Source organism: Sarcophilus harrisii, chromosome 1 (genome assembly GCF_902635505.1).
Source record: "Sarcophilus harrisii chromosome 1, mSarHar1.11, whole genome shotgun sequence".
NCBI lineage: Eukaryota > Metazoa > Chordata > Mammalia > Dasyuromorphia > Dasyuridae > Sarcophilus > Sarcophilus harrisii.
In genome coordinates this window covers 685986520-686000214 of record NC_045426.1, presented here as the reverse complement: position 1 = coordinate 686000214, position 13695 = coordinate 685986520, and the positions used below count along the sequence as shown (strand labels likewise).

Here is a 13695-nt window from a genome sequence, read left to right as displayed (position 1 = left end):
CGGGCCGCCGTAGCAAAGGGCTGGGTCCGGACTTCTCCCGCCAATTCAAAGTTGGGTGGGGGGGGCGCGGTAGAGATTCATGGCGGTTGAGCAGAGAGGACCCGGCTTCTGAGACCCTCCCACTTATCCACGCGGGCTCTAGCGAGGAGGGCGAGCAGTTTCTCCAAGAGAAGGTTGGGATTGTGAGCTCCCCGGGGGCAGGACTGCCTTGCTTTCTTTGGGTGCCCTCTGTGCCCAGCGCTGCGTCAGGTACCCAGCAGGCGCTTAATAAATGCGGATTGATTGACGGGGACGTAGGAGGCTGGTCTGGTGGGAAAGAACTGGAGCTGACAGAACCGGTAGGGGTGGATCCCGAGGCGGATTTCCGCTCATGTAAATAAAACTTAGATGTGATTGTTGTTGTTGTCCAGTCATGTCTGACTCTCCTTTGGGGGGGTTCTCTTGGCCGAGGCCCGGGAGCGGGTCGTCATTCCCTTATTAGGCGCTTTTACAGAAGGGGAAACTGAGGCAAACGGGGGGAGGGGAGTGGCTTGCTTAGGGTCTGAGGTTAGATTTGAACCCGGCATCTCCTGACCCCAGCGCTGGCACTCCGCCCTTTAGGTGGGAGCTCCCGGACCTGAGCATCCTCCTAGGCAAGACTCGTTTGTGTAGTCGTGTGGGGGGCATTGAGAGCTTTCTTATTTCATTAGGATATTCTTATTTGGAGAACAGCTAAGGCCTGGGTTCTAGGGTCAGGAAGATCTGGTTTCAAATCCAGCCTCAAACATTTCCTAGCTGTGCGATACGGGCAAGTGGTGCCACCCTGCCTGCCTCAGTTTCCCCATCTGAAAAAATGGATGAATCACTCTCGTGTCTTTGTCAAGAAAACCGTCCATGGGGCCATGAAAAGGCAGACATGGACAAATGATTGAACAGCAGTTCTTATTTTTGGTGTCGTTTGGTCTGAGAAACCTATTACTTTTTTGAGGTGATTACTTTAAGATTTTAAGATACTTAAAATAATAATAACCTTTGGTCATTGGATTACAATGTCCCCAGTTCCTCATCCCTAAATCCTTTCAAACTCAATTGTGTCTCCTAAACTGGATCAGCTGCCCATTTGTAATCTTGGATTTGCAGGCTCTGAGCTAGAAAGGAAAATCTGGGACCAATCCCTGAATTTTAGAGATTAGGAAATAGGTCCAGGGAGGAAAAAGCTGCCTAACTTCACCAGCAAGTCCCGAAATAACTGGTGCATCCAAGCTTTTGAACAGGTCACAACAAATGACCATTCTTTTGCTGGAGTGTCTGTGGGGGCAGCTGGGTTACACCTGGATTCAGGGAGACTTGAGTTCAAATTCAACCCTAGACACCTACCAGGTTGTGTGACCTTAGGCAAGTCACTTAACCCAGAGAAGGAAAAGGCAAAGCATTTCCAGTATCTTGGCCCAGAAAACCCCACCTGAGGTCATGAAGAGTCGGGTCGGACTGAAATGACCAAACGATGATACTCAATACATTTGGCATTAATTTTACTTGTGTGATATGAGAAACACAAGATTGGGACCCGGTGGACTTAGGTTTAAATCCTATCTCTCTAACTTTCTAGCAGTGTGGCTCTGAGCAAGCGACTTCACCTCTCCCATTTTCTTCTGCCATAGAATGAAGGGATTGGTTTCCATGGCATTTCCAAAGCCTCTTCCAACTCTTGAGTCTCTTGACCAAAGTTTGTTAGCTTGGTGCTCACAAATAATCACTTACCCTCAGTGGAATCTTCAGGGTAGATAAGAGATTGCTTGACCTAGGCAACCTCTAAAGTATATTCCTACTCTAAGATTCTTAGAGTTCACAGTTTGTAGCAATTAAAGCTTTGCAAGTGCTTTAGTAGTCATTACTCTTTTGCTCTTCCAATACCTGTTGGAGATAGGAGCTGCAGTTACAATCTGATTTCAGAATAAATAACTTTTTTTTTTTATTAAACATGTTTTTTTTATTTTTATTTAATAGCCTTTTATTTACAGGATATATACATGGGTAACTTTACAGCATTAACAATTGCCAAACCTCTTGTTCCAATTTTTCACCTCTTACCACCCCCCCTCCCCTAGATGGCAGGATGACCAGTAGATGTTAAATATATTAAAATATAAATTAGATACACAATAAGTATACCCGACCAAAACGTTATTTTGCTGTACAAAAAGAATCAGACTCTGAAATATTGTACAATTAGCTTGTGAAGGAAATCAAAAATGCAGGTGTGCATAAATATAGGGATTGGGAGTTCAATGTAATGGTTTTTAGTCATCTCCCAGAGTACTTTCTCTGGGCGTAGCTAGTTCAGTTCATTACTGCTCCATTAGAAATGATTTGGTTGATCTCGTTGCTGAGGATGGCCTGATCCATCAGAACTGGTCATCATATAGTATTGTTGTTGAAGTATATAATGATCTCCTGGTCCTGCTCATTTCACTCAGCATCAGTTCATGTAAGTCTCTCCAGGCCTTTCTGAAATTATCCTGTTGGTCATTTCTTACAAGAACAGTAATATTCCATAATTTTCATATACCACAATTTATTCAGCCATTCTCCAACTGATGGACATCCATTCAGTTTCCAGTTTCTAGCCACTACAAAAAGGGCTGCCACAAACATTCGTGCACATACAGGTCCCTTTCCCTTCTTTATAATCTCTTTGGGATATAATCCCAGTAGTAACACTGCTGGATCAAAGGGTATGCACAGTTTGATAACTTTTTGAGCATAGTTCCAAACTACTCTCCAAAATGGTTGGATTCGTTCACAACTCCACCAACAATGCATCAATGTCCCAGTTTTCCCGCATCCCCTCCAACAATCATCATTATTTTTTCCTGTCATCTTAGCCAATCTGACAGGTGTGTAGTGGTATCTTAGAGTTGTCTTAATTTGCATTTCTCTGATTAATAATGACTTGGAGCATCTTTTCATATGACTAGAAATAGTTTCAATTTCTTCATCTGAGAATTGTCTGTTCATATCCTTTGACCATTTTTCAATTGGAGAATGGCTTGATTTTTTATTAATTAGAGTTAATTCTCTATATATTTTGGAAATGAGGCCTTTATCAGAACCTTTGACTGTAAAAATATTTTCCCAGTTTATTGTTTCCCTTCTAATCTTGTCTGCATTAGTTTTGTTTGCACAAAAACTTTTCAGTTTGGTATAATCGAAATTTTCTATTTTGTGATCAGTAATGATCTCTAGTTCTGCTTTGGTCATAAAGACCTTCCCCTTCCACAGGTCTGAGAGGTAAACTATCCTGTGTTCCTCTAATTTATTAATAATTTCATTCTTTATGCCTAGGTCATGAACCCATTTTGACCTTATCTTGGTGTACGGCGTTAAGTATGGATCAATGCCTAGTTTCTGCCATATTAGTTTCCAATTTTCCCAGCAATTTTTATCAAACAGTAAGTTCTTATCCCAAAAGCTGGGATCTTTGGGTTTGTCAAAGACTAGGTTGCTATATTTGTTAACTGTTTTATCCCTTGAACCTAATCTATTCCACTGATCAACTAATCTATTCCTTAGCCAATACCAAATAGTTTTGGTAACTGCTGCTCTATAATATAATTTTAGATCTGGTACAGCTAAGCCACCATCATTTGATTTTTTTTTTTCATTAATTCCCTTGAAATTCTTGACCTTTTGTTTTTCCATATGAACTTTGTTGTTATTTTTTCTAGGTCATTAAAATAGTTTTTTGGGAGTCTGATTGGTATAGCGCTAAATAAATAGATTAGTTTAGGTAATATTGTCATCTTTATTATATTTGCTCGCCCTATCCAAGAGCATTTAATATTTTTCCAATTGGTTAGATCAGACTTAATTTGTGTGAAAAGTGGTCTGTAATTTTGCTCATAAAGTTTCTGATTTTCCCTTGGCAGATAGATTCCTAAATATTTTATATTATCAGTAGTTACTTTAAATGGAATTTCTCTTTGTAACTCTGACTGTTGGATTTTGTTAGTGATATATAAGAATGCTGATGACTTATGTGGGTTTATTTTATAACCAGCAACTTTGCTAAAGTTGTGGATTATTTCTAATAACTTTTTAGCAGAATCTCTGGGGTTCTCTAAGTATACCATCATGTCATCGGCAAAGAGTGATAATTTGGCTTCCTCATTGCCTATTCTTATTCCTTTAATCTCTTTCTCAGCTCTTATTGCTATAGCTAGCGTTTCTAATACAATATTAAATAGTAACGGTGATAGTGGGCAACCTTGTTTCACTCCAGATCTTATTGGGAATGGTTGCAGTTTGTCTCCATTACATATGATGCTTACTGATGGTTTTAAATAGATGCTGCTGATTATTTTAAGGAAAAGTCCATTTATTCCTATACTCTCAAGTGTTTTTAATAGGAATGGATGTTGGATTTTATCAAATGCTTTTTCTGCATCTATTGAGATGATCATATGGTTTGTTAATTTGGTTATTAACATGGCCAATTATATTGATAGTTTTCCTAATATTGAACCAGCCCTGCATTCCTGGTATAAATCCTACTTGATCATAGTGTATTATCTTGGAGATGATTTTCTGTAGTCTTTTGCTAATATCTTATTTAAGATTTTAGCATCAATATTCATTAGGGAGATTGGTCTATAATTTTCTTTCTCTGTTTCCAGCCTACCTGGTTTAGGTATCAGTACCATGTCTGTGTCATAGAAGGAATTTGGTAGGACTCCTTCATTCCTATTTTATCAAATAATTTATATAGCATTGGGGCCAATTGTTCTTTAAATGTTTGGTAAAATTCAATGTAAATCCATCTGGTCCTGGGGATTTTTCTTAGGGAGTTGTTTAATTGCCTGTTCTATTTCTTTTTCTGAAATGGGACTATTCAAGCAATTTACTTCCTCCTCTGTTAGTCTGGGAAGTCTATATTTTTGGAGGTAGTCATCCATTTCACTTAGGTTATCAAATTTATTGGCATAAAGTTGAGCAAAATAACTCCTTATTATTTCTCTAATTTCCTCTTCATTGGTGGAAAGTTCTCCCTTTTCATTTTTAAGACTACTAATTTCATTTTCCTCCCTCCTTTTTCTAATCAGATTTACCAAAGGCTTATCTATTTTATTGGCTTTTTCATAGAACCAACTCTTAGTTTTATTAATTAGTTCAATAGTTTTTTTACTTTCAATATTTTTAATTTCTCCTTTTAATTTTAGAATTTCCAATTTAGTATTTGATTGGGGGTTTTTAATTTGGTCTTTTTTTAGTTTTTTTAGTTGCAAGCCCAATTCATTAATCTTTTCTTTCTCTGTTTTATTCAAGTAAGCCTCTAAGGATATAAAATTCCCTCTTATTACCGCTTTGGCTGCATCCCACAAATTTTGGTATGATGTCATCATTGTCATTATCTTGAGTGAAATTATTAATTGTATCTATAATTTGCTGCTTCACCCAATCATTCTTTAAGATGAGATTGTTTAGTTTCCAATTACTTTTTGGTCTATTTCCCCCTAACTTTTTGTTGAATGTAGTTTTTATTGCATCATGATCTGAAAAGAAAGCATTTACTATTTCTGCTTTCTTGCATTTAATTTTGAGGTCTTTATGTCCTAATATATGGTCAATTTTTGAATAGGTTCCATGAACTGCTGAGAAGAAAGTATATTCCCTTCTATCTCCATTCAATTTTCTCCAAAGATCCAACATACCTAATTTTTCTAATATTCTATTTACTTCTTTAATTTCTTTCTTATTTGTTTTGTGGTTTGATTTGTCTAATTCTGAGAGTGCAAGGTTGAGATCTCCTACTATTACAGTTTTGTTGTCTATTTCTTCTTGCAATTCTCTTAACTTCTCCTTTAGGAAGTTGAGTGCCATACCACTTGGTGCATCAGAATAAATAACTTGTATAGGTGTGTTAGAATCCTTACAAAGTAATAAATCAGTTGCCTAATTTAGCATGGTACTTTGCAAATTCTCTAGCTCACTAATGTATTTAAGTACTCATTGGAGTTCACACTTTTGGGAGATTCACAAGTCAGTGTTCAGTATGAGATCCACAAGTCAGAAACCCACAATCCCACTCTCTCAGAGAAGGAGTCAACCTTTGAGCATACCTCTAAAAGAACATAAAAAGGAGCTGAGTTAGTGAAGAGAGTCAGTTGAGAAAAAGCCCACTCTTGGAGGCAGAGCCAGATTCATTCATCCCATCTCACACCACCATGGTGGCAGGCTCTCCTCCTTCACTTCTCCACTGAAAGATAGGCCTCTAAGAAAGCTAACCGGGCCCAAGGAAAGAGATGAGGCTTGGAAGGAGAAAATAAACGTTTGGATTTTATCAGCTGGCTGTATTTGAGGTGATTATTACTCTAAACTGAAACTAAGGCTGCCTCCAGAAAACCTCCCCAAGAAACCTGCTCCCAGAGAGAACCATCATATATTATAAAAAAGAAGAACACCACATAGATGTAATTTGAAACCAAGTTTTTCTGATTTCAAGCCCCAGTACTCTCTCTAAGTACACTGTGCTGGATCCCAGGATTAGAGTCAAGCCTCAGTATAAGGACAATGTGTTAGATCCCAGCGTTAGAATCAAGTCTCAGTACTCTTAAGTACAGTGTGCTGGATGGCAGGGTTAGAATTGGATTGAAGAGGTCATCTAATCACCAGAGGAGAAAAACATCCTGAATACAGTTACTCAGCTAGGCAGAGCTGGGATTTGAACTCAGCACCTCTCAGTTGGATTTCAGATATAGCACTCTTTTTTACTGAACTGTAACATCTCTCAGTGATAGGTTGCTCTGGTGTTTAAATGTTTGGAGACCCAGATTCTATGTTATAACTGACATTTTTTACTAGTGTTTTAATATATTGTCACAGGGAGACAACTGGACAAATATGTGGGATGATATTGAACTTCTAACAAGTGACGACACGGGAAGTGGTTGCCTAAGTATTAGTTCAGGAGAAGAACATGGAACAACTTTATATCAAGTGGATACATTAGTCAAAATATCTTCTGAGAAGGTAAGATTTCTGATATCTCAAACAATCTACCATGTATGTAATATAATTCCTTTTGTGTAAAAGTTCCTTCAGTCCAAACAGTTTGACAGTTTCATATCTTGAACTGAACCCATCTTTCCCACAAATTCATCCTCCTTTTCCAGCTTTTGTACTACTATTGATGGCACCCTAATTCTCATTAGATCATCAAGACATGAAATCACTGTATCATCTGTCACTGTTGCTTTTCCATTTTCTTCCAACCTTGTTATCCTTTCACAATGTCTTTTTCATGTTGATTGCTTCCCTTCTGAACTAGCACCAATCTAATTAAGGTGGTTCTCATCACCTCCCTGTTTTGTATCCATCGTATTCTGACAGTCTTAGTCATCTAAATTCATCCTTCACCTAACAACAGCTGAGCACATGTGCTACATCCTATGGGATATATGATCCCATAGGATCCCTGAAGGGGATAGGGTACCTTCCTTTTCCTTAAATTACCTTTGTATTTACCTTATAATTTATTTTGTATTCCCTTGTCAGTATTATTATTTTCTGGATGTAATATAAAATTGCTTATTTGTGGTTTTTTAATCATCTAGTGTTGAGAAGTTCACTTTTAACTGGGGGGAGTTAGTGTAAACCTCATGAGAGAGTTGGCTTGCAAAGGATAGATCTGCTTAAAGTGCTTTATGTAGACGATCCCATGGAAGCCCTGAAATAATCCTGGATTGTTCGTTACCACCTGTGTGGTTAGCCCCACTCTGCAGGTGAGAGAGAAAAAGAAAGTGCGTTGCTCATAGACAAGTAGTACAAGTCAGACAAGATGCAAACCCAGGACTGTGGGCCGATATAGCAGGCATCTCTCCAGAAATTCAGAAGGCAAAAAATGAAAGGGAGCTTATTCAGAACACAGGACTTGAGCAAAGGGACAGAGCTGGGCATCCGTGTGATAGTGGTGAAACATAGTGGACTATGGACCTGATGGTAATGTGCAGGGGGAATTCAAGGAGAAGGAGAGACCAGCTAGGGGGCCATAGCAGAAGTCCCGGTATGAGGTGATGAAGGATATTGCAGAATAAGAAGGGAATTCAGAGATTTTCTAATCAAAACCTGAGAAATAGTGATTTCTCCTCTACATCATCCTCCAGCATAGGAGGCCAGTTCACTGTCCCTCAAACCGTTGGAGGGCTGGACTATAGTAAAAACAAAAACTTTGTTTTGTGGGCCTTTAAATAAAGAAACTTCATAGCCCTGGGTGAGGGGGATAATCGTCCTCGGCTGCCACATCTGGCCTGCGGGCCGTAGTTTGAGGATCCCTGCTCCAGCCTTTGCTTGCCATATACTCCCTTCTAAGAGTTACTTTTGTTCTCTATGGTAGGTTAAAGCAATAGGAAGTTTTTACTTGCATTCAACTAGATCTTTCCTCTTTCTGTCTCCCACCCTATATTCTGCTCTGAGCGTTCCCCAGAACAAGTCTGACCCTTCTTTCACATGAAGACCTTTGAATACAGCTATCATGTAGTCTCTCATCATTTCTTCACCTGGTTGTTGTGTTGTCTCAAAGTCCATTACCATTCTGGTGTAAAATCAAAAACTGATTTTAATTGTTTTTAGGTCAGGTTAACATAGGTTAATAGCTTTTTACCCCTGTAACTTCATCTATAGTCCCAAGGAATTTACTTCTACTTGGGACACAATTCTGTTGTGAATTAAATCTCTGTCCTTGTAGTGTCTACCTTTGTAACCTCATATCTGACTCTTTGTGACCCCGTTTGGCCTTTTCTCAACAAAGATACTGAAGTGGTTGGCCATTTCCTTCTCTAGCTCATTTTACAGATGAGAAAACTGGGGGAAATGGGTTAAGTCACTTGCCCCTGATACACAGCTAGTAAATGTCTGAGACTGTATTTGAGCTGTTTTCCTACTTTTAGACCTGTCACTGTTCACTGAGCCATCTAGCTGTCTCACTCCCCATCTACTAATCCCAAATTCAAATTCCTCTGTAACCTCACCTGCAGCTCAAATTCAGATTGATTGAATCAAAGCCTTGTAGAATATACTTTTCATTGAACAATCTTCAGCTTGTGAATATTTCTCCTAAACTCTGGTGTCCAAAATTGAATCCAGTACTTTAGATGTAATTTCACAAGGACAGAATATAGTCTTGTTATTAATTCTGTCGGCTTGAGCACTTTGTCTCTTTGGATTGTAGCCTCCATTAGCTTTTTGGGCTGCCCTATTACACTGTTAACTACTCTTGTTTTCAAATTCCTCCCCAATCACTACTTCGTCACTATTCAACTTCCTCTCATTAGATTTAGCCCAGTTTTATAGCCTATCAAGATATTTTTAGCTCCTGGCTTTATCATTTAAGATGTTGGCAATTCTTCCTGTTTTTGTGTCGTCTGCTTAGTTGATAACTAGAACATTTATACCTTTATCTTAGCATTGATAAAAGTTTTAAGCACCCTATGGCCAAACACAATATTATATTGAATCATTAATGACTTCTTTGTGATCCTGCCAGTCAATCAACTGGGCAGCTTGGTGGCACAGTGAATAGAGCACTAGGCCTAAAATTGGGAAAATTCATGAGTTCCTAGCTGGGTGATCCTGGGCAAGTCACTTCATCCTGTTTGCCTCAGTTTCCTTATCTGTAAAATGAGATGGAGAAAGAAATAATAAACCACTTCAGTTTCTTTGACAAAAAAAATCTAAATTGGTCTCATAGAGTCGAACATGACTGAAAGACAACTGAATGACAAAGTCAACCAATTCTGACCGTGATTAATTGTATTGTTTTGTAGCTCAAAGCTTTTTACCTTTTCCACAAAAATAGTATGAAAGACTGTCAGGTATAGAAGGTTGAATGATGTTAAAATAATATGAAAGGAATAACTAAAAACGAGACATCACTGAACTTTTAACTTATTGGCTGTCTGGGTTAAAAGAGAAGTTTTGAGCCTGATTAACTAGACTAGGAATGTAACTGCATTTGGGATAAGTAGTGTTATATACATATTTTCATCATTACTTTTTTTTTAACTGCTTTCCTAAATTATTTTATTTCAAGAGCACATAAATTGAACATAAAACTAGAGGAACTATTTATTATTTATTTTTAGTAAACTTTATTTTTTTCAAAACATATGCCTGCTCAATTCTTTAGCATTAGCCCTTGCAAAACTCTGTGTTCCAATTTTCTCCTCTTTCCCTCATATGCTCCCTTAGATGGCAAGTAGTCCAATATATGTTAAACATGGTAGAAATATATGTTAAATCCAATATATATATACATATATACATATATTTATACAATTATTGTGCCACACAAGAAAAATAAAGAAGCAAAATAAAATGCAAGTAAACAACAAAAAGAGTCAAAATGCTATGTTGTGAACCACACTCAATTCCCACTGTCTAAAACTATTTTAAAAATTTCAAGAGCTTCATTTAAAAAATCCTTAAACTAGAAACTTTGATGTAAAATCTGACATTGTCATATCATGTATTTTCCCAATAGCAAGTGGGTAATTGTTGCATGAAAATTTTCATCATTACATTTAACTAAATTCCGTCATGATTTAATATCTGTAGTGTTCTGTTTGGTTTTTTGGAGGTCTCTGGACCAGCTTTCATTTCAGTTGACTAATCACCACGAGTATAACCAGGTGTTTAGTACAAATTCTTTATTGTCTCCTTGCCTGGGGCCCGGGCTAGCTTGATCTCAGTGGAGGAAATGCAGGAGGACAGGCCAGCCATTATGGTGATGTGAGATGGAGTGAATCTGTCTGGCTGAGTTTGTCCCAGCTTATATGCTTTATTATAATTACATTATCATAGATGTGAATCTTGTAAAATAGGTGTCAATCTTGTGGAACTATATTAAGTACATGTACTGAACTAGAGAACTAATTAATCACCATGCTAAACTAGATATTATTTGCACTTATTAATTGCACTGATTTTAACACCTTGTTAGAATCCTTGTTTCAGAGTTCTGGCCCATAACAAATATCTTTAGATTAATCAATTTATAACATAATTCCTTTTGTTTTTGTTTTTGTTATTGATAGTTTATAATTCTTTTATTTTTTTAATTTTAAAAATTTTAATAGCCTTTTATTTATAGGTTATATGTATGGGTAACTTTACAGCATTGACATTTGCCAAACCTCTTGTTCCAATTTTTCCCCTCCTTTCCCCCACCCCCTCCCCCAGATGGCAGGATGACCAATAGATGTTAAATATATTAAAATATAAATTAGATACACAATAAGTATACATGACCAAACTGATATTTTGCTGTACAAAAAGAATTGGACTTTGAAATAGTGTACAATTAACCTGTGAAGGAAATAAAAAATGCAGGCAGGCAAAAATATAGGGATTGGGAATTCAATGTAATGGTTCTTAGTCATCTCCCAGAGTTCTTTCCCTGGGTGTAGCTGGTTCAGTTCATTACTGCTCCATTGGAACTGATTTGGTTCATCTCATTGCTGAGGATGGCCTGGTCCATCAGAATTGGTCATCATATAGTATTGTTGTTGAAGTATATAATGATCTCCTGCTCCTGCTCGTTTCACTCAACATCAGTTCGTGTAAGTCTCTCCAGGCCTTTCTGAAATCATCCTGCTGGTCATTTCTTACAGAACAATAATATTCCATAATATTCATATGCCACAATTTATTCAGCCATTCTCCAACTGATGGGCATCCACTCAGTTTCCAGTTTCTGGCCACTACAAACAGGGTTGCCATAAACATTTTGGCACATACAGTTCCCTTTCCCTTCTTTATGATCTCTTTGGGATATAAGCCCAGTAGTAATACTGTTGGATCAAAGGGTATGCACAGTATAACATAATTCCTATAGAACTGATTGAATAATAGCATTATTTTGCATAATGTGATTTTTTTTTTTTTTTTTGCTGAACCCAGAATGCTACAGATTTCAGAGAGATGCTTTTTCTTTTTGTAGGCTTCATTTTCTCCAAAGTTACATGCGTGCAGCTCAAGTGATGGATTTATCATCGTGGTTGATCAATCAGTGACACTTTTTGACAATATTTGTCGATCTCTCCAATTGCACCTTCAGTTTGGTAAGTTTAATGAGTAGAGATGAAACAAATTAGAAGTCAACTAGGCTAAGAGATTAACTCTCCACTTGCACTAAAATTTTTTTTTTTTTTTTGGATATTTTATTCTACTATGTCTTAAATAATTGAAACTATCAAGAACCTCAGATGAAATCAGCTTAGGCAGAATTATTCTCAGGAAATTTGAAGTGCTTAAAATTTGTGCACGGAATTTTTCGAATGGTGTCTTTGTTGGATGATAGATCATTATCTATGTATCCAAGTCTCAGACAATATTGTATATTCACAATACTATAAAGAGTTGCTGAAGTACATATGAAAGGGTTCTTTTTTTAAATAAGATTCACAGAGTTGGAAGACACCTCACCCTTTGCATGAATGTCCCCTCTGTTATATTTCTAATATACACTCTTTTCTTGAGAATCTCTAGGGAAGGAAAAATTATTCTTTCCACTTAGAGGCACCTCTGATTGTTGGGAAATTTTTCCTTTTAGACAGCCAAAATACATGTATCTCTTCATCTTCCACTGAATAATCCTAATTCTGCCAAGTCTAATAATTAATCTTTTTACATATTAGCTTTCCATTGTGATTTTTTTGAAGTCACCAATAAAACTTAAGAATAAAAAATAAATATCCAGTAGGCCATCTAAGCAAATGAAAACTATGATCATGAACCTGCTAAGCATCTCCATTTCCTTCAGTTAAATTTTGAATGGCACTTTGTACTAAATTTTGGGCCTTTTTGTAATCTTGGTTTTTTTCTTATAACATTTTCTTTTATTAAATTTGGCCACCACTCTAGTCTGTTGGGAGGGATAGGTTATATTCTGAAAGAGAAAAAATTCAGGGGGTGACAGAGGAAAGTTTTATTCAAATATTGGGAGGATGTGGTATGTAGGAGGCATCTGACTTACTCTCTTTTTAGGCCTAGTGGGCATAATTAGGAACAGTGGGTGGAAGATGCAGTAATGCTGTTGGAGCCTTGATGGGAGGACCCACTTCCTGACAATGGAAGTTGTCCAAAAGTGGAAGCAGCTGCTTTTGGGAGGGGGTGGTGATAGCTTTGGGAGCAATTGAGCAGGAGCTGCCTGAGCAGGTATTCCTTTCCAACTTCCAAATTCTGTGAATAACATGTGTTCAGAGGGTTACAGTCTTTGTAAATAAAGTCGTCATGAATCTAAAGGCCTAAAGAAACTCATACTTTGATTTGAAATTTTCAGATACTGAAGTGGATGTAGTTGGTGTGTGTGAAGGAGGACAATTTCTTTTGGTTGGTGAGAGAAGTGGCAACTTACACCTTATTCATGTGACATCAAACCAGACATTGCTTACTAATGTATGACTTCTTCTTGAATTGAATTAGCTCAGAAAAAATGTGAGGTGCACAAAGTTAGAGAATCCATCCAAATGGTCATAGGGACTATTTGGATCTGACCCCATATTGGTCTATTCAGCCATAACGGGACACACTAATTTGACTCTAACATAGTGATATCATTGTGGTCCTCTTCAAGAATGAAGGACAACAACCAATAACTTCTTTTATCTTTTCCTTTTCAAGAATTAGGTTCAAAATCATTTCCTAGCTAACTATTGCCCA

The 13695-nt window shown here is 37.4% G+C and overlaps 1 protein-coding gene across 4 annotated transcripts in view; it reads left to right on the top strand.

Moving 5' to 3' along the window:
- Positions 1–56: 56 nt before the first annotated feature.
- Positions 57–13695, top strand: part of KNTC1 (kinetochore associated 1) — a 96830-nt gene continuing 83191 nt past the window's right edge. For 2 of the 4 annotated variants that reach the window (XM_031948491.1, XM_031948489.1), the window contains exons 1-4: positions 59–173; positions 6862–7008; positions 11975–12095; positions 13316–13431. In XM_031948491.1, coding sequence (XP_031804351.1) covers positions 6880–7008; positions 11975–12095; positions 13316–13431 — 366 coding nt within the window. In that variant the 5' untranslated portion in view covers positions 59–173; positions 6862–6879. The other 2 variants (XM_031948492.1, XM_031948490.1) reach the window with 2 other exon arrangements.